This window comes from Microtus oregoni, unplaced genomic scaffold (assembly GCF_018167655.1).
Source record: "Microtus oregoni isolate MIOR12 unplaced genomic scaffold, Mior012 000013F_ref0000133, whole genome shotgun sequence".
NCBI classification, from domain to species: Eukaryota; Metazoa; Chordata; class Mammalia; order Rodentia; family Cricetidae; genus Microtus; species Microtus oregoni.
The window spans coordinates 29,583,756-29,604,332 of NW_024543072.1; the positions used below are offsets into that span (position 1 = coordinate 29,583,756).

Consider the following 20,577-nt stretch of genomic DNA (forward strand, 5'->3'; position numbering starts at 1 on the left):
AAAGTTACTAAAATCCTCCAAGAGGACCCCTTTCTATCAGAAACAATTGTGGGAAATAGGTGATACAACTGTTATAAAATGCTTAAAATACTGTCTTGAACAATTAATGACCAAAGAGTTAGAAATTATTATTGTGTCCTAAATCACAATGATCTTGTCTTCTTTGTGTAACAATTGTGTCTCTTTCCATCCCTGACCCGTCTCTTTTGTGAAAACCATTCAAATTCCAAAGATTGACTTTATTTTCCATCTCCCCAAGCTCTCTTACAATCCTGTAGATACTGAACAAGTTTGCAATAGCTGCACTTAACCTTAGCATCTCCAGTGATTCACGCTTCTTCCCCATCATCAGGTGAGCTGCTGAGAGGCATAAACCATTTCTGATTCCTAGTTAAGTCACCAGAACCTAAGAGAATCCTTGCTCTAGTGTCTAAGAAATGCTAATTTTGGAAATAAGCCTTCATTTTGCATTGTACAAACTAATGACTTGGCATTCTAACTGCTAAATCCATTGATCTTCCTGCCTACACACCTTAACATGCAACACCTGTCTTGTCTCTCTGGACTTTGTGATTAAGTCCAGTCTCCTGACCACAGCTCCCAAATCCTGCAGCATCCAGTTTCCAGCTGCCTCTCAGTTCCAAGCCACTGCCTTCTTGTTCTCCATTGTCTAGCGTACTACGCCTCACCTCACTTCAGTTTAACTTCCTTAGTTTAAATAAAAAGTACTGTCACTCTGGCCTATTATTTTTGGCTTTACCAGTCACTTTGACTAAACAAACAAACAAACACCAACCAACCAAACAAACAAACAAATCTTTGTCCTCCGGTTACCCTCTGTCACATCCCATTTCCTTTCTTCCTGGTGTGGGTCAGCCCCTTGTAATCACTTGCCTTTGATGCTTTTCTGATTCTGTCCACTGAGCTGAAAGCTCCACAAGGGCGGAGGCCATGTTGTTCGTTCACCACATGAGGGGAGATGCTCAGAAGTTGTGTGTTAAGTGAACGCATTCAAAACAGAGCTTTTGAGAGCAAACCCATCCACATAAAAATCATGCGGGAATGAAAAACCACTAGATAATAGGATTTGATGCTTTGTTCCTATGAGAGAGGGGAAGCGGGCCACTGTCAGAGTATCACGATGTGCCAGTCTCTCTTCCTCAACACAGGTAGCAAGTCCCATTAAAAGATGAGCTTATGTATCGGAAACTTTCAGATGCTGTAGAACGTGTTAAAGCTATTGGGGGGGGGGGGCGGGACTGGAGAGATGGCTCAGAGGTTAAGAGCACTGACTGCTCTTTCAGAGGTCCTGAGTTCAATTCCCAGCAACCACATGTTGGCTCACAACCATCTATGAGATCTGGTGCCCTCTTCTGGTGGGCAGGCATACATGTAGGCAGAACATTTATCCATGTTAAAATGGGCATGAAAAGAAAAGCTATTAGGAGAGTAAGGGAAGGCCAAAGAAGTGAATGACACACCTGGACAGAGTAAAGGATTAAAGAAGTAGTTAGGAAATATGCGCATACACACACACACACACAACACACACACACACACACACAGAGCTTCTTGAATAAAAGGTATAAAATTAATACCGAGCTTTATTATCTGCTATGTATAATTTGACAATAAAAAGTATTTGCCAAGCACTCTGCAGTTTAGAAATATCTCTATGTACACAGTGTCTCTCACTTGATAAGATCATTGAATGACAGGACAGCTCGGTGGACAGTCTGCATAACCCAGTGTCAGGAAACCTGGGTCTGCATCCTGTCCTGTTACCAGCAAGCTATGGCTTTTTGGAGAGTAACTTTCCTTCTAGGAATTTGACTGAGGGTATCGGGTGGTTCTTAAAGTCCATTCGGTTTACTTATCACAGCGACTTCTGCTTAACTGACGTCACATTTCTTTCCTTTTAGATTCAAGGTAAAACATTCTCCCTTTGGGACTTTCTCAAGCCTCCGTGCATCTGTTTGGCTCTTCCACTGATGTTCCCCAAATCACACTGTCTGAGTGATCCCTCTCTTAGGTACACAGGTAAAGAAAGAATGCTCTAGTTCACTGTGAAGGGAGAGCTTTTAATTGATCTCTTCTGACGCAAGTTCTGCCTGCACCCCCGGTGCAAGATCTCTCTCACTTCATCTTGAACTGTGATCCCTCCCACACCACGGCCAAGGGAAGCTAACAACTTTCCTGAGGTTTTCAGTGGCCAAATTTAGCAAGCATTTTTCAGTCTTCATCGGAGAAGGCTGGGGATTTTCCCCATATTGATATACCCATTCCCTCTTTTACATTTGTCTGCCATCTCCAAACTCTGTTAGCCAAGGAAGATGTGCATGGGGGTGTCTGGATAAAAGGGATGGGGTGTCTGGGGGAACAACCTTTCTGGTCCAGAGCATAGAGGAACATTACACATTTCTATTTCCCCTTCTATAGTCTTGGTACCTCCGCGAGAAACACATCAATTGGTACCTTCCGTTCTTTGTGCAAATCATCTCAAATTTTGTTGTTTTTACTTGGTCGCAGCCAAAGAGATGGAGAGGCAGTGATGTCTCTCTGTGATTTTTAAGATGAAAGCTGTCGTGGTCAGACCTTGAAAAAAAAAATGTCTCCCTTCTAGTCACAGCTTTCCAGTGTGAAAATGGTCCCCTTGCCTGCCGATCTGGGTATTCAGCCATGATTACGTGGTGTGAAATACGTTCACAACCCTGAAGAATCCAGTCTGCGGCACTGAATGTGGAAGAGTTTCAGAAGCACCAGCAGGGATGAGTATTCCTCCACCGGTTTCTGCAGCCTGTCATTATTCAGGCAAACTACATTTCTTTCTGCCTGCTGGATCTTCTCTCTCTGCCTTTTCTTTCTTTGTTGAATAATAAAGACTTAGAATTACATAAGGTCTAAGTCCAGCTGCAACAAGAGTTGGTGTCTATGGTTCCTCTACCCCCTGCTTTGGTTTTCAGCTGCTGCTTTAGGCTTTTGCAGGATGTAAACCCCTTCAGGCGAGAATGTCAATGCTAGACTGCATTTTGTTCTTAGTGACATAGTTAGAAATGTCTCAAAGTCAAGCTGATTACAGACATACTGGATTTATCTTCCTTTGGGCTTTTGCTATTCTGCAGGGCATCCACACACATCCCTCTGTGCCTACCAATCAGGCAGGCTTCTTCCACAAATCAGTGCTCAGAGACTATGATCTTATTACCAACTCCACCTTAGACTGCATAGAATGTATTTCTAATCCAAAAGGGAAAAAGCGTATTGAGAGTCAGCCTCAAGACAAGCCGAAGAATTCTTGCTGGTTCCTTTCTTTCTGGGAAGCAACTTCCTTAGACATTGCTTTTACAAACCAATGGAAAAGCCCCCTATTTTTCATCACCACGAACTTTATATTCCCCTTTCTACAAATCCAGAACTTCACACGTTAGCAGAGACGCTAAGCAAAAAGCAAAACCTCATTCTCTAGATGCCTACTTTGCAAACGGCTTCTCTCTGCTTGGTCCCTCTGCATCCGCGACGCGTCAGTCCTTTCTTCCCCTCCCTTTCTAGGGGCTGGAGAGGCAGAGCGCCAGAGTGGAGCTGAGCCTGCAGATCTGCCATCTGATTGGCTGCCCGGCCCGTGGCTGGCCTATAAAAGAGACCCCTACAGGCTTGGGAGCCAGAGGCTCACAGAATTCGGACCGCATCTTTGTCTAGCTGAAGCAGCTCTGCTCAAGACAGAAACGAGCTCTCCTCCTGCCTTTCTCTCCTCGCTGCGAATCACACAGTTAAACACCATGTGCAAAGGACTTGCAGGTCTGCCGGCTTCCTGCCTGAGGAGGTAAGCTTGTTTTCTGTCACTGGCCAGACTAAAGTTTTGCATAGACTTTCTCAATGACTTGCATGCTTTGCTTACGAAGTTCTTTGGGGTTAGCGGCGGAAAAACAATGGTTGTTTCTCTCTAGGAGTAGCCAGACACTCTGATTTAGGGAGCAGGCTCTTCAAATGCTGCTTCCTGTGTGTTTTATTTGGCATGACTTTAGTTTAGAGTTGGGATCTGACTTTTAAGCTTGGTCCCTTAGTCAAATTGTTTGGCTTACAGAGTGATAGGAGGTCGGGATGGATCTGTACTCGTTTCGGGGATTATTGTCCCTTGTTTGAGCATTGCTGAGCGCCCAGAATCACCGCTCTCTGATAACACGCTAGTCCTTGTGTGGGGGAAGAAAGCCCCAGAAGGAAGTTTGGAAACATTGTCAGAATTCTCTGTGTGGTGTTCTGCGACTGCGCCACTCTGCCTCCACACAAACAAATGTGGGAACAAGAGATGCTTTTCCAAACCAGCTCTCTCCTATCTTCCTACCCCACCTCCAGTTGTTGACCTGAGACGTGGCTGGGAAAGAAATACTGAATGTAACTCATCAGCTTAAAGTTTTAGAGGCATCCATGTGTCTTTTTTTAAGGGTGTGAATAAGTTATTTTGTAGAGCATTTATAGAGTAGCTGGGTTACAAGAAAACACCAGGCTAGTGTGTATTGCATGATTTCCTCTTGAAATTAAAGGTCAAAAGGGGGTCTCTCTGTGTGTCTACCAACTCCCTCTAACCCCCAAAGCATAACATTTGTGTGTTAGTGATCCTGCCTTCCACACAGTCTACCATCCAGGAGTATAAACACATTCAACTTCACACTTAAGTCCTGGAGTTAACAGAAGCAAGCTTTTCCAAGCTCCTGTCAAATGACGTAAAACCAGCCATGCAGAACTTAAGAGTGGCGGGACTCAGGTTTGCCCCCATCAAATAGTTTTTGGGACAAATGAAAGCATGTCAAGGGCTAAGCAGCTCTCATCTTCAGTGCAAGGGGTTCCAGAGGTTCTTATCTGCTCAAGGTCACATGATTGGTGGGGGCAGAACAAGGATCCCATCCAGACTACCTGTCTCTTGTGACTTCCAAAGTCACTTTGATTTTTATTTTTATGCTTCTGTTGTGATACAAGGTCCTTGCACATACACTTTCAGCTCTTTGGAAATACACTTACGTTAGTGTTAGCAGTAGTGGCTGGGACTCAGACGGAGACAGCACACAGAGATAGGAGGTCATTCTCTTCAGGCCAGATGACAATGCATCTATAGCATCACTGTAGAGCCGTCCCAGCTCTGGTGATTTTATCTTGCTGCCACTGGGGAGGACTTTGTCACGAGTCAGCACCTGGGAAAAAAGAGAAAGGCAGAAAGCTTTGAGAGGGATGGAAAAATACTGGTTAAAGGGCAGCCCAAGAACAGTGCCGAGACTCAGACACTGAGAAAGATCGGCAGAGAAGCTCCCAGCACCCTCCTAAAATGCCACTGTGTGCCACCCTTCTTTTTCAGCCTCTCCAGGCAAGAGCATCTCATTCTTTGTTGCTTAGGAAACACCATTTTCCTTCAACCATTTCTTGGCTTTTATAATAAAAGAGATAACAGTAATAAAAAAAAGCTATTAAGAAAGAACGACAGAATTGAGCTGGAAGTTCAAGTAGTCAGAAACTCTGCTATCCCCTAGTTGCCTATTAAATGGTTGCAGTGAACTGGAAAGTGCTCTAATTAAATAATTGCCTCAGTGATGACTCTGTCTTGCTTCTCTTATCCCAAAGTCTCATTCGCCCTTTCTAATGTACATCTCCCTGTAATGCAATTTTTTAAAAAGCTCTTGCTGGAGATTGCCTAGAAACAAACCTAGTGGGGCTCAGCTTTCAGCCTGAGCATTTGTGTCATTTCTGTTCCTCTTTACAGGGACGCACACATAAGCTTATGCTCTGTGTATAAACACACACACACACACACATATACACACACATACACACACATACACACACACACACATACACACACATACACACACATACACACACACACATACACACACATACACACACACACACACACAGGAACTGCTTGGCTACCGTACTCAAGGCTGGCTGACCTCAACTCTAGTTTATTGAAATGTTTCCGTAGCTTTCTCTAGGAGATAACACCCACTTCCCAGCAAGTGTTCCATAAGGGGAGGGCATCATGTTTTGCGGGGTTTTGCATGCATTTCAAAAGAGCAGCCATTTATTAGCACAGTTTTACCAAAGATATCAGAGGTCATAGGCAGACACAAGGAATTTTTTCCTGAGTGGCCATGGACTCTTAATGCCCACCAGTCTCTCTTTTAAAGAAATCAGTTTTTCATGTCAGTTCTTGTCTTCCTTGCAGTGCAAAGGATATGAAACATCGGCTGGGGTTCCTGCTGCAGAAGTCTGACTCCTGTGAGCACAGCTCTTCACACAGCAAGAAGGACAAAGCAGTCACTTACCAGAGGTGAAAGAAATGGCCTTGCAGAAGAGTGATTAGGTATTAACTATCTGATGAGAGAGAGGCTGTATGAGAAGAGTGGGTGGGAAGGCAGGCCCTTAGCTGAGCCAGATTTGGATCAAGATGGCCTCCATTTCCAAGGTGAGGGCACACAATTGTAATCTCAGCACTTGGAATCGTAGGAGGGTCGTGAGTTCAAGACCGACCTGAGATTTATAACACACACGAGAGAGAGAGAGAGAGACAGAGACAGAGAGACTCTAATTTCATGGCAATCATAATTAGATTTTAGATCTCTACATATTTTATGAAAAAAGACCCTAATAAACAATAGATCACAACTCATCTTAGATTTTTTTTCTCCTCAGTTCTATGCTATGTATTTAAATCATTCTTTTTTCTGTAATGTCTCCAGGGTGAGCCAAGAAGAAGTCAAAAAATGGGCTGAATCATTGGAAAACCTGATTACCCATGAATGTAAGTAACCATGCCTCTCTCTTTTTCTCATCCTAAAACAAGCATGCACGCGGCTGTGCACACACACGCACAAACACACACACACACACACACACACACACACACACGAGACAGGAGGAGGATAGCAGTACTCTGTATTAGACAAGTCATATCCTAGTATATCAGTTTAGAGGGAGCTGCAAAGAAGCCCCGGATTGCACTGTGTTCCAGAATCAGGTACAAACATTTCAGTCTTATAGCTGGTATGTTTGAGAACTTTGTAAAATTTGATGGAAAGTTAATTTAGGGACCATCTGGATCATCAATAAGAAAACCAATCCCTCTTATTGCATGGACAAAATGGCAAAGAAAAGATTCACATAGTGAGATCCTCCAGCACAATGGACCACAACTCTCATTTTAAACCCACCGTGGCAGTTGATAGCCACACGGATGTTTCAGAATTAGTTCCTTGGAAGATGATTCAATCTTGGGTAGAAATTACTAGATAAAACTGGGGTCTTTTAGATATCAAACATAAATTTGGGCTAGCTGACTGCCAAAGAGGGAAGGAAGCGGGTGTTTCTTCAACTCACACCTGGGTTCTTAATTACTGTGGCTTTTTTTTGAAGTGTTATATCAAGCAAGTCAACCCGTGTGTTGACTGTGGCTCTTTGTCATCTGTCACAGGTGGACTGGCAGCTTTCAAAGCCTTCCTGAAATCAGAATACAGTGAAGAGAATATTGACTTCTGGATCAGCTGTGAGGAGTACAAGAAAATCAAGTCACCTTCGAAACTAAGCCCCAGGGCCAAGAAGATCTACAATGAGTTCATCTCAGTGCAAGCAACAAAAGAGGTAAGTTTCCATGGCAGAGAACTTTCTAGATCTAGGAATCCTAGAAGGTTCCTAGGAGTGGCATTCAGTGTCAGGGATATTTAGATCTACTAGTTAAAGGAAACGATGAGGGAAGCTTTTAGAATGTTATCAGTCTTTCAAGTAAATCTATTAGGAAAAAGGTTAACTTTGTCCATATGACTTCAATGGCTCTCCTTAATAAATACAATGATAAATCTCCTCAATACAAAAGAGAGTATAGGAAAATAAAGCGCTCTCCCCACTTAGGAGCAGGGTGAACATTTTATAGTCTCACATATGCCAGGGCAGAACCACATGTCGTGGGCTTCGTTTCTGGAAGGAATGTAAAGGGATGTTCCCGGCTGTTTCTCGTTGAGTAGAAGCCTGCAGCCTCCTCCCTTCAACGGGGTTCCAGATCTAATGCAACCTTGATCTTTGCATTTTAGGTGAACTTAGATTCTTGCACCAGGGAGGAGACGAGCCGGAACATGTTGGAGCCCACGATAACCTGTTTTGATGAAGCTCAGAAGAAGATTTTCAACCTGATGGAAAAGGATTCATACCGTCGCTTCCTCAAGTCTCGATTTTATCTCGACTTGGCCAGTCCTTCCAACTGCGGGGCAGAGAAGCAGAAAACACCCAAGAGTTCTTCAGACTGTGCCTCCCTGCTGCCTAAGTGTGCCTAATTCTCACCAGAGGCAGAAAGTAGAAATGCCAAGACTATGCTCTGGAGAATCTGAGGCCAAATATTGATCCGTATTAAGCACCAATGCTTTCTCCACGTTGTAGCCTAGTGTCATTGCTGCCTGCTGTGTGTGAGTCACATCCATGTAAAACTAGACTTAGTTGTGGGTGTTGGGGTTTTCCTTGGGGTATGATCCAACTCATTTCAAATTTCCCCAAGTTTCCTTAAGGGTATCACGTGAGTAAGTCTCCAAATAATGTCCCTGTAGGCCTGGAAAGATTGCTGGCAGTGCTCCCCTTCCAGCAGTTTGACCTCAAGTTAATTGGTTGGTCCACTTCCTGTGACAACACACGCACATGCAACATCAGCCAGCAGCAGTTCCTACAGACTCTCGATGTTTAGGTGAGATTGATGTGTGTGTATATGTATATATTAAAAATATCTAATATATGTATATGAATTTTGTATATATTGTATCTATGTATTCAAATATGTCTGTGAATGTACATTTACATGTGCACACACATTTCTACAAGATTCCATGGGAAAGACCCTAGGTGCTCAAATTGGAGTATGCACGCATGCTTACACGCATGTTCTGATCTCTGGTCCTTCATATTGTGTTTGAACAGGGCAAACTAAATTAACTGCCATGCAGGCTAAGAAAGGAGCACTAACTTGCAGAAAGCAAGCTCTGTAGAACCATCGGGTCTTGATGCTAAGCACTGACGACACTTGGAGCACTAAGCTAAGGGGCAAACACTCTGAGAACTCTGCTGGCTAACAGAACTGCGTGCACCAGTGATCACGACTGGCACTTTTAGGTCCCTATGTTGGTGGCTTACCTCCTTTGCCTGGGTGCTCAGGGTATGCCGAGTTAGCTGCTGGATTGGTCTGGAGTTGGGAGATGGTATATTTGAGCCTAGTGAAGGAAAGTGGCCCAGGCCTTGCCGAGTAGCCCGCTCACAGGCCACTGGCTATGTGAGGGCAGAGGACCTAAAGATTGTCCTATTTCTTTCCTCTCTTGATAAGGTGCTCTTCTGTTCCCACCCCCAAGAGCTTCAGCGGTCAGGTGAGTCTCCTTAGAGGAGTCTCCTTAGTTCTCTGTGGTGGGTGGTTCACTTTGAGAACCGTGGCCTGGCTCGAGGCTACATACCTACATTTGTAAAGCCTCGCCATGGGGAAGGCCTTGTTTTGTAAAAAGGACTTAAGTTCTCACACACTGAAAAGCACTCTTGCTTTTCTGCTTTGAGGTAAGAGTTTGTCCACCTTATCCCAAACATCAAGGGTAGCAGAGACTGACGAAAGGAGAGAGGAAAGAAAAAGAAAGAGGGTAGGATATCAGTTGGTAGAACTACTGTTTGGAATACTTGAAAATTTCTCATTTGTATTATTTATGATGTTGTTTTGTACAATGTTTATATTACTGTATTGTTTTATAAGTGGAGGTACAGGTTATTACCTGAATTACTAATGAATGCCCAGGAAGTAATTTTCTTCTCATTCTTCTAAAACTACTGTCTCCGAGAGCACACGCATACTCACGCGCACACTGTGCCCATTACTCTGGTCTCGGTCACATGTGCGGGCACCTTTGTGGCTAGTAAGCCAATGTACTGGGCTGCAGAATGAAGACACTGGAGTAGTGTGTGTCCAAGTCTCATTGTATTGAAGAAGCTGGTTTTCTAACTGTTTCCTGTTGTCTCTTTGACAGTCTTGTTTGTCCCAAGAGCTCCCCATCAATGTTCCCCATCCCCTTTTTGTTATACACAGTTCCACAATCATGTTTGTACAACTTCCTGGTCTTGCCCTAATGTTATCATAACTTTGAGATTGTACCTGTACTCACAGACTGCCGTCTCACAAATAGGTCTGGAAAGTCATTCTGAATGAGAAGTAAATTATTTTCTGTACTGCATTTTGAGTGTGTTTTCAGTTGTATTTCCATTGCTCTTTGATACGGTGAGCCTGCCTGCTTCTGGTCCACACAGAGACTACTTCTTCCGTATGCATGCCCGTTTCTATCATGTGCTTTATGGGCCTTGATGATGATGCTTCCAATGAAACACACATAACAAGAGTAAATAAATGCTTCCCACAAAACAATCGGCTGGGAAACACATTAATGACCCAGAAGGAGCAGGGCCTAGAATGCCCTTCTAAGTGACTCACACTGAGTCTTTTATCCCTTCCCTGCCAACCCTGGGAAGGAAAGCAGAAACTGCACTGTTTATGCTCTGGTTCCCTTCGCTGCGCGTGCTGCTTCCGCTCAGACCCAGAGAGCTCTGAGTTCCGAGACTGCTAGGCAGATGCAGTGGTCACTTGCAGGTCTTCAGTGGGCTTTAAAAACAAACAACAGCAACAGGGTCTCACTCTGCTTGGGCTGGATTGAAACTCAACCATGAAGCCTAGTTTGGAGTCAAATTCATTGCCATCTCCCCGCCTCACTCTCCCAAGCGTGAGCATGACTGGCACAGCTCTCCTTGCCCAGACTCGATAGGGCTTTAAAGGATCGGGTTCACCTCCTGAGCCGCTGTCTGCTTTCATCTACCTGCCCGAGTGAGAGGAGGTGATCATGGGGAAACCGGGAAGGCTGAGGTACGGAGAGGTGTCTGGGAGGCAGCTCTCGGCCACAGCTCCTCGATATCCTCTTCGCCGTTTGCTGATTTCTGAGGAAGAGGTCACAGAGTGCTGGTGTAGGCAATCAGTGCTTCGTCACATCATGAGACCCCCCCTCCCCCCCGTCCTGGCACTTCCCCTTCCTGCTCACAGGGCATAGAAGACTGTAGACATTTTGAGTAATGCTCCTTTTAAAGTTCTGGCAGAAACACTGGATCCTATACTTAGAAAAGAACACAAAGGAACCCAAATTTCTCATAAATATTTATTCAAAATGTTTACAACTCACCCATAGAAACACAGATTGAGATCTCCCTGTTCTTCTCATGTACACTTGCTTCTCACAACAGCCCTGAAGTGGAGATGTCAATCATGACTACTGACTCTAAAATCTTTTACAGATGAGGTAACGAACACAAAGAAAAAGTAGCTCACCACCATGCGGACAACAGAACTGGGGTGTGCACTCGGGCATTATAGCCCACAAAGAACTGGCCAGAAACTCACAGCAGCCTCCAAATAGCCACATACAAATAGATTAAAAGCCCCAAAGGTGTCACTTGTAGAAATATTGATTAAGAAAGGAGTCAAAATATATTTCTATTGTTCCCTTCTTCCTGGCAGCTTCCTAGGCTATGTGTTCCAGAAGGTGCAGGCACAAGATGAAGGAGTGTTGGTGGTTAGAAGGTATGCAGATTCTTGGCTATTCCATAACATTACTACGCTGCTACTCATATCGAGACAGAGATCTGCCTCTTAAACCCTGCATGTTGCTGGGGCTATTCATTTGTGTCTGTGGCGGCCGTGGCGGCGGCGGCGGTGGTGGTGGGTGTTCCAAAGTGTGGATTTAGATTCCTCTTTTATCACTACAGTTGTCTGAAAACAGAAGCTAAATTTTGCTGGTGTATTCTCCCATGTGGGCCTTGCCCTTGTTCCCCAAAACACCTGTTGCCAGTTTGAGAAATTTAAATATTTAAAAAGATGACAAAAAGGTGATGGAGGAAGGTCATTGGCTAATAAAGGCACTGCCCTGGCCCATTTTATTGGTTAGAGGATAGGTGGGAGGAGTAAACAGAACAAAATGCGGGGAGGAAGAGGAAGTGAGCTCAGAGTCTCGACAGCTTTCCTCTCAGGAGCACACGCCTGAGAGAGACGCCATGCCCTGCTCCCGGGCAGACACATGCCATGAAGCAAGCCACCAGGTTAGACATGCTGAACCTTTCCCGGTAAGACCGGTGCTCACCGATTATTAGAGATGGGTTGATCAGGATAACAGAATTAGCCAGTAAGGGCTAGGGCTAAAGGGCCAAGCAGTGATTAAATGAGTACAGTGTCTGTGTAATTATTTTGGGCATAAACTAGCCGGGCAGGCGGCTGGGGGTGCTGAGAACGCAGCCCTGCCGCCCTTATTACTACAAAAAGGCAAGAGAAAAGATGAAGAAGAAAGAAAAAGCACAGAAAAAAAACCTAACTATGTTTTAATGCAGGCTAAACACATGGGACAGAGGAATCATTTCAGCAAAGAAAGTTCGAGTCAGGTCAAATAATGGATGCGACCAGGCAGCTGCAAAAGCTGTTGGTGCAGCTACCAGACAGCCCTGGTCATTCCATTGGAGGCCGAATTCAAACCAAGAATCTTCATTAGGTCCTCAAGCCCAAGGTGATCCGTATTTTAAAAGACTGTTGTTTTAGTCGATATTGTTTTGCTTCTTGTATGCCTACGTGGTGCCAGGAAATGACATGAGAGAGGAAAATGCTGGGATCTCTCCTTTCTGTTAGAAAAGGAGACAATTGGGTGAGATGGCTCAGTGCTCATTTACCTTTAGAACCCAATTGTCTTAGATCGCATATGCAAGGGCTAAGGAAGCCAATAGGAAAGGCTGTTCTATGAATACTACTGATGAATAATACTCCGAGAGAGGAAAAGTTTCCCAAAGGAAGCCCACAAGTCGATGGTCACGCCTTACACACCTACCATGAGTTTTGAGGGCCAAGCAGATGCTGGATGCTTATGTTGTCTTGTTTGACCCTGGATGATCTCAGTGTCTTTCACTGCAGAGGGGAAGTTCTGAGACGCACCCAGTAGCATATACTCAGAGAAGGGGTAGTGGTTGAGAGGAGTCCAGCTTTCTGACTCGGGAGCTCACAAGTTCATTACTCTAGCTGAGAAAGAAGAAAAGGGAGAGGAAAAGAGGGAGGAAAGGAAGTCATAGGAAGTGCAGGAAAAGTCCCAGGAAGAAATGGAAAAGAAAGAAAAGGTTAAAGGGAAAGGCAAATAGAGCAAAGAAGGACAAGGAAAAGAAAGGAAGTGGAAGAGAGGGACAGGAAAGCGAGGGGGGATCAAAGGCGGCTGCTATGAAACAGGACAAAATGCTAGCCACCCATACTCTCCATGGCACAGGCTGGATGGAGCGCTGAGTGCCCACTGGGGTTTGCCCATGCGTTGTCCGAGGTGGGGCAAATGGGAATTCTCTGCAGATCTGGCCAGAAGTGCATTTTGGAAGCAAGCATTAGATACTAAAGACAGTTTTGAGAGTCACTTTTCTGGTTCCTCTTTGTTCTCTAAACTTGCCAAACTCAGTACCATTTATAGAGCAAAATTTAAAAAGGATAAAAGGTACCCTAAATTCTCAGACTCTATAGGGGTGAGGTCGGGGGAACAGTTACACAATGAAGTCATTCAGCCAGTAGGGATTATATGCAGCCAGGACCACAGCTGGAAAGAGGCAGGAGCCCATGGTCCTCCTCACATTCCTGCCTTCCCTCTGGAGGAAACCAGTAGGTCAAAGGGCCCTCCCTGTCCCCACTCCAGGAGTTCAGTTAAGGCAACAGTATGTGCAAAACAATGAACTAGACCGTGGGAACAAGAGAGCAACAGTCTCCCAAGATTCTGCAAGACTGACTTTGGGCTCATTGCTGCTGAGGTTAAAGGAGGCTGTCCGCTCCCCTCCCCCATCCCCCCTTCATGGGGTATTTGTAAGACTTCCAGATTATCCCCCAACTACTTTCTTTCAGGACAGCATATCCCCAAAAGATTTTCTTGATGATAATGAACTGTGGGAAAGGGACTGGCATCTCACTGAAGACTAATCATGCATTCTGTCTCCCGCCACTCACTGTTTCTAACCCTTGCTTTTCTCCTCTTCTCCCCACTAGAGGACTTGGTCTTTTTGAAAATTTTTGTCTTCTAATATTTTTTGCCTTGTTGGCCTTGAAGAAGAAAACTGTCAGGCCTGCTGGCAAATTTCAGCTCAAATGTGTCTCTCCCTCCTCTATATCCTTCCTTAGCAATGGTCCTGAGCTTACAAGGAGTCACCCCATCTGGAAACTCCAGACACTCAACAGACATCTGGCTGTGTAGTTTTCCTCTGGGTAGAACTTCTCAGAGTTTCCCCACCTGCACGCATGTCGCCTCACCCAGGGTCTGAGAGGGCACGGCCTGGGCTGTTGACTTAAACCGTCTATGGGCCTCTCTGTCTTCCAACGGTTACTTCATTTCAAGTAACAGTCATGGTGTTCATAGGTGTGCATCTACCTTTTTCTGAAAAATTACAGTGCTTCAAACTCTCCCAGCTGGTGTTCCAGATTCTATAATATTGAAGTCTCTCCAGCTTTGGTCTACTCTTCTACAACTCTCTCTTGGGTCCTGCTGTGAAGATGGGTGATTTCTGAAGTGGTACTTGGCCAGTTGCTCCTGTGATGTTTCTGGTCAGTACATCTCTTTCACTTAGTTGGTGCCTACATCCTTTAGAAATTCAGCTGAAGACCTTTCCCCACCGAGAAACTTCTCCCACTTTCTGGCATGACTTAATTCTCCCCTAGGGATTTCCTTTACTGCTCAGTGTGCTTTTATCCCCCAGAACAATTGTTCAGCAATCACTAATTTTTTCCTTCCAAATTTGACTGCCAAGTTCTCAAGGTCATGAACCACGCTCCATTGATTTAATAAGGCCTGCACCAAGCCCTGAGCCTCGCACATAGCGGATGACTGCTGGTGGAGGACTCACATTTGTTTACAGACTTCTGGATGCAAGAAGGAAGTGGTCCATCTGGCTCCCCCAACTTCCCGGAGAGCTTACTGCATCCTGAGTATTGTTGGGATGTAATCTTCTCAAAGTCTACTATATTCCCGTCATTTGTTGTAAAACACAAGGATGTTTTCCCCAGCCTTGTGGAGGAGGGGTGGGAATGACATAGAGTAGAGAAGGTATTGTTGGAGCCACTCACAGAAAGAAAGATTTTGTGAAAAGTCACAAGTGTGCTCATAGTGTGTTCATGTGTCTATTTTACATAGGTAATTCAAGTTAGTTGTATTTCATAGCTGGAATACATTCAGATTGTGTTCCTCTGTGTGCACTATCCCTTCAGCAACATCTACAGCAAATTCACTAGCATTCATCACTTATTTTGTATTAGTACCACTTCATCTGCTCTAACTCTTTTAATACATAGAACCACCATGATAAAGAAACTATAACCAAAAGAGAGAGAGAGAGACTATAAAACTCCATGACCCTCCTTTCATAGATGAAAAAACAGATGCACAGATAAGCAAATAATTACTCAAGTTCACATATCTCATGTGCAAAAATATCAAGGATTGACCACAAGACAATATGATCCCACAGCCCAAGTATATCTCATAAAAGCCTGGAGTTATATAAAATATATTACATAAATATATATTTTTTTCATTGTCTACTTTTCCCTCAAGATTTTTTTCCTCTGAAAGTTTCTTTTGCTCTCTTGTATTATAGTTACATGCCCACTTTTGTGCCTGTCTTTTCTTTCTTAAAGGTTTCCGAACCTCCTGCCCTAGACCATCATCTAACACTCATGTTTCCTTCACATCCCCCTTCCTAATCTATGTGAGATATCCATGCACTTCTGATGGTATTTAAGACATTTAAAGCTGAACTAAATCCAGATCACAGCTGCACAGGCGTTTTCATAATAGCCAGCTACTTAGCTGCACCTGTAATTCCTATCTTCCCCATTAGCATCTGGACCCAGTCCACGGAATAATTACCAATGGCAGGTGGGACAGTCTCCGCACCTGCCTCCAATTCTGTTGTCTAACATATGGGTCTTAGCTCAGTGATAATCGAGAAAATAACGTGGATACTCTGTGACCTCGACATTAAAGTGAGTGCTGAAGACAGGTTTGCACACTGATTATTTTTGAGAATAAAATAGTATGAGAAATTTGAAGCACGAGGGCAATTTTAAGTATAAATAGAAAGGTACATGTAAAATAAAGAGAAATAAAGGAATTACTGAAAAGAAATCTTCATCTATACTTCTTATCAATTAATAATAGTTTCCATTTGTTGGGGGTGTCATGAAGCCTGGAAGTGTAGTGTATGTAAGTTACCATCCAATTCTTTCAGTATTTCCACTTCATGAATCTATCCAGACTTTTGTGTGAGATTGAGCTCTTTGCTCAAAATCTCACAACCAGTGATCAGACTCGGGATTAAAATGAGTTCCATTTGAGACCCTAGCTCTTTGGCTCATAGAAGCTCTAATTGTCTCCTCCCTTGAATTACACTGTCTTCACTAACTACCTCAAATAGCTCTTTCACCAAGGGTGTAATATCACCTGAGGCAATTTCATGTGATATTAAACTTATCTAGCCTTAGATAAAACTGATTATGGGCTAGAGAAAATGCTCACCTAAAGCAAAAGTTGGAGAAATTTATTGAAAATGATAGATTCAGAGCCCCTCCCAACCCCAGAGGTTTGGTGTTTTAGGGAGTGTCTTACTTGATTTCTATTGCTGTGATAAAGACCATGGCCAAAAGCAGTTTATAGTCTATCACGGGAGGAAGTGAGGGCAGGAGCTCAAAGAAGGAATCTTGGAACAGGAACTGAAGCAGAGACTGTGGAGGAATGCTGTTTACTGGCTTGTTCCTCCTGACTTACCCACTTTGCTTTATTATATACCTTAGGACCACTGTGGTCTGAGCCTTTCTAATTCAATCATCAGTCAAGAAAATGCCCAATAGACTTGCCTATAGGTCAACTTGATGAAGGAATTTTCTCCTCAATTGAAGTTTCATCTTCCCAGGGGATCCCAGATTGTACCAAAGTGACAAAACCAACTAACCAACACCAGGAGTAATTTAAAAAAAAAAGAGGGGAGGGAGGGAGGAAGGGAGGTGCAGGGAAAGAAGGGAAGTGCAGGGAAAGGAATGGAAAAGGAAAGAGAAGTGAGGGAAGTTGGACAGGAAGGGAAGGAAACAGATTTATGTCAGCAGTAAGTTAGCCGTGTATCAACTTCACTTAGGAAGTATTGAGCTAGAGAAGTTAGCTCTGATGCAAGGAGCTGAACCTGTGTACACACTCATACAAGTAAGCTGCCATCACTCTCTGTGCCTTCACATCGCCAAAATGAATTTAGGATCAGCCCTATCTGTGAGCCACTGCCAGGAGCTCTGCAGGGAATACAATTTGCATGTAAGGGGTTTGAAGGCTGATGGGAAAGGGCCATTGGCCCACTTACTTACCCTGATAGAGACCAGGAATCATAATATTTTGGAAGTCACAAGGCATGTTGGCTGAATCTACACTCACAAAAGCCTGTGAAGTGGGTGCTATTTATTGTTCTGGTCTCCATTTAACAGGTGAGAAGAGGAAAATTCACATAGCTAATAAGTGGTTGAGTGCTCAGCCATTTAGCTCTATGTTCTTTCCCTAACACCATAAAACTTTCTAAATTATAATTATCACTTCCTCAGTACAAACAACAAGATAAAGGGAAATTTGAGAGGGACACAGTGTGATGGTGGATTGAGAGGATATAGTTGTTGGGGGAGCTCATGGGCTTTTAGAAGTCATAGGTCCAAAATTTCAAACTTACCTCAGGCATCTTTGAGACACGTTTGAAAATAACAAATGTAGAGTGGAAACAAGCTACCCTGAGTGCTTATTCCTTCTCATAAAGATGCTTTGTAAGTCCCGAGGATAATACTAAAGTCTCACACGGAATATCGACTCAGGTTGAGAGGAAGTTAGTTGTAGATATTTCCTTTAGTTAGATCAGCTGTTATACAAAGAACAATGTACCGCTCGAGGTCAACGATTCTTCATGTGTAGTGTCCATGCAGTAAGTGTTCTACTGATTTGAGAATGCTAGGGTGCATCTTTGTGAACTGTTGGGCCTTTGGGATCCTGGAAACTCAAAGGCCACCAAAGCTGAGCAAGTGGCTTTCGGGTTCTTGGCTCAAGAAACTTGAACAATAAAATTCATGGACCAGAGAGGGCAAGTCTTCCAGAGAACTTTGTTATAGATTCATAGGTTGAAGTCTGAGAGAGAGGAGGAAGAAGAGGAAGAAAAAGAGGGGAGAAAGAGGGAGGGAGAGAGAGAGAGAGAGAGAGAGAGAGAGAGAGAGAGAGAGAGAGCACAGTACACCTGTATAGCAAGAGGGAAGCCAGTAAATGAGGTAGCATTAATCTGCCAGTCTGGGCTCTTTTTAAAGGGGTTTGTGGCAGAAACACGCATGTGCCATGGTGCACATGTGGAGGTCAAAGTACAACTTGCAGGCGTCGGTTTTTTCTTCCACCACACATTTCCCAGTGATGAAGCTCAGGTCTATAGTTTTGGCAACAAGTACCTTCACCTGCCAAGACCTTTATGTGCCCTTTCTATTAATACTAATCTAGCGCTTGCTATTGTTTCTTTGAAAGATTTGTGCAGAGTATTTGAGCCAGCATAGGAGATCCTGTATGGCTGACATCAAGCTATGGATCGCTTTAAAACAGCCCATACTATATAAAATAGTGGATTTTCAGGGTGTGTTTTGCACTAGGAGACTCTATTTGGCAAGCAACATTTGACTTTGAGTGAGAAGGATGACTACAGCTCTTGACCGGAACCAGAACCTGCATCATCTATCAGACAGCACACACCCAGCATGGACTGATGCATGATTTATTCCTGGGAGTAAAAGAAAATTCACTGGGGTGAATGGAAACAGTGAGTGCACAGGGCATATTAAAATCTTATCATGGAAAACAAGTCCCAAAACTTATTGGACATGCTTACCTGGACCTCATAAAGTGATGAACACTAACACAATGATGTCAGGGCTCCATATCAATCATTAAGCAAAGTACTCCAAGACTATCCTTGGACCATTGGCTTGTCCTGGTCCCTGTTGTCATTGTAACCTAATCACCTCTGTACCCTCTCATTTGATCGTCTGTCCAGGCCCAACCTGCTGTTTCTTGCTCCTGACTAGTTTCCCGCTCTAGGCCCAAGCCTCCCACCTTGCAGGTGAACTCGGCTGCTTCCCTCTCAAACCCTAGCTCTTCTAGCAACAGCTCCCTACTCCCACTGGGCTGGTTCATTATCCAGTCGATGCAAACACTTCCTCAGCCCACTTCGGAAATCTCTTTAATATGTGGATATGTGCCATGCAACATGAGAGTTTGTATTAGTAATTAGTAATTAGGATTGCCGTAAAAGGACATGCATGTGCCTTGGCCAGATTATGGAAGTGGGCGGTGTTATATGACAGATTGCTGCCACTGAAACCACTAAGTCTCGTGAATTTATTATTATCCAACAAAGTATGCTATTTTGGAAAGGCACAGAAGTGTTCATGCACATTTTAGGCACAAGGAGTTCATGACAAGGGATATGTTGTAGAAAATTAAATGAATATGAAGTAAGATGGGAAGGCAGAATCAGACATATGTGATGGTGTCCAAGTTTATCTTTGGGACCTCTCAAACAAGAACCAGCATTCAAATTGTCACGAACCACTCTAAAAACTGAACAAACCTCCAACTAAGAAAATTAGTCACCTACAACTGATAAAGGAAGGCCCATCCCTTCAGATAACTCTTCTCATAGATAGATAGGTAGATAGATAGATAGATAGATAGATAGATAGATAGATAGATAGATACTCCCTGGGCTCCCAAAACAGAGCTCATGAGCCCCGTGCTTGCTTAAGCTCACTGCCACTGTGTGGATGTGTTCTTGTTTTTCTTTTTACTCTTAATAAATCTATGTGTGTATTACTACTATCCTGTACCTCACTGATTCTTTGTTCAATACACAAAGAACCTAGAAGTTGCAACATGGATCACCCCCCGAGACAACCTCCAGGGACATAAGCAGCCTGTGTGCTTGCAGCAGGAGGCACCAGCACAGTGAAGAGTTAGGCAGAGCTTTGCTTAACAACTCTGTGATTTGTCCATTAGGGAAAGGTCATGTTAAGATGGCTAAGTAACACCCATCAAATATGTTTATTCGAATATAATGGATCAAAGAAGAGTCTACATCAAGGACATACAAATGGCTCTCTGATATAAACAAAAATCAGTGAATGCTACCTATTATACTGTAAAAGAAAAGTACTCTCTCTCTCTCTCTCTCAAAGAACAAAACAAAACAAAAACTGTAGAAAGACCTAGCTAGATGTAAGAAGAGAAAGAAAATTGAAGGTAAACCCACTCTCTTCTTGTTGGCTTGGTAATTTCATCTCTCCTCCTGGCTGTACCTCTTTCATCTTCTCTTTAAAAACCCTCTATCTGTTGTTTTTTTTTTTTTTTTGTAATCCTAGTGATGCGTGACTCTCCTAGGAAAATATCAGTGAGCCCCACTGCTCCCCGCAGCTCATTTCGGTACGCTAATATA

The 20,577-nt window shown here is 43.8% G+C and overlaps 1 protein-coding gene across 1 annotated transcript; it reads left to right on the forward strand.

The window, feature by feature from the left end:
* Positions 1-3,673: 3,673 nt before the first annotated feature.
* Positions 3,674-10,411, forward strand: Rgs4 (regulator of G protein signaling 4). Its single transcript, XM_041663007.1, has 5 exons — positions 3,674-3,820; positions 6,212-6,316; positions 6,726-6,787; positions 7,457-7,623; positions 8,070-10,411. Exons 1-5 carry the CDS (start codon positions 3,777-3,779, stop codon positions 8,307-8,309), a joined length of 618 nt encoding a protein of 205 aa, XP_041518941.1. The 5' UTR covers positions 3,674-3,776; the 3' UTR covers positions 8,310-10,411.
* The last annotated feature ends 10,166 nt before the right edge of the window (positions 10,412-20,577 follow it).

Coding starts and splice junctions, on each gene's coding strand:
- Rgs4 (XM_041663007.1), top strand. CDS start 3,777: ATGTGCAAAGGACTTGCAGGTCTGCCGGCTTCCTGCCTGAGGAG. Junction 6,788..7,456: donor AAACCTGATTACCCATGAAT/GTAAGTAACCAT, acceptor CATCTGTCACAG/GTGGACTGGCAGCTTTCAAA. Junction 7,624..8,069: donor CAGTGCAAGCAACAAAAGAG/GTAAGTTTCCAT, acceptor TTTGCATTTTAG/GTGAACTTAGATTCTTGCAC.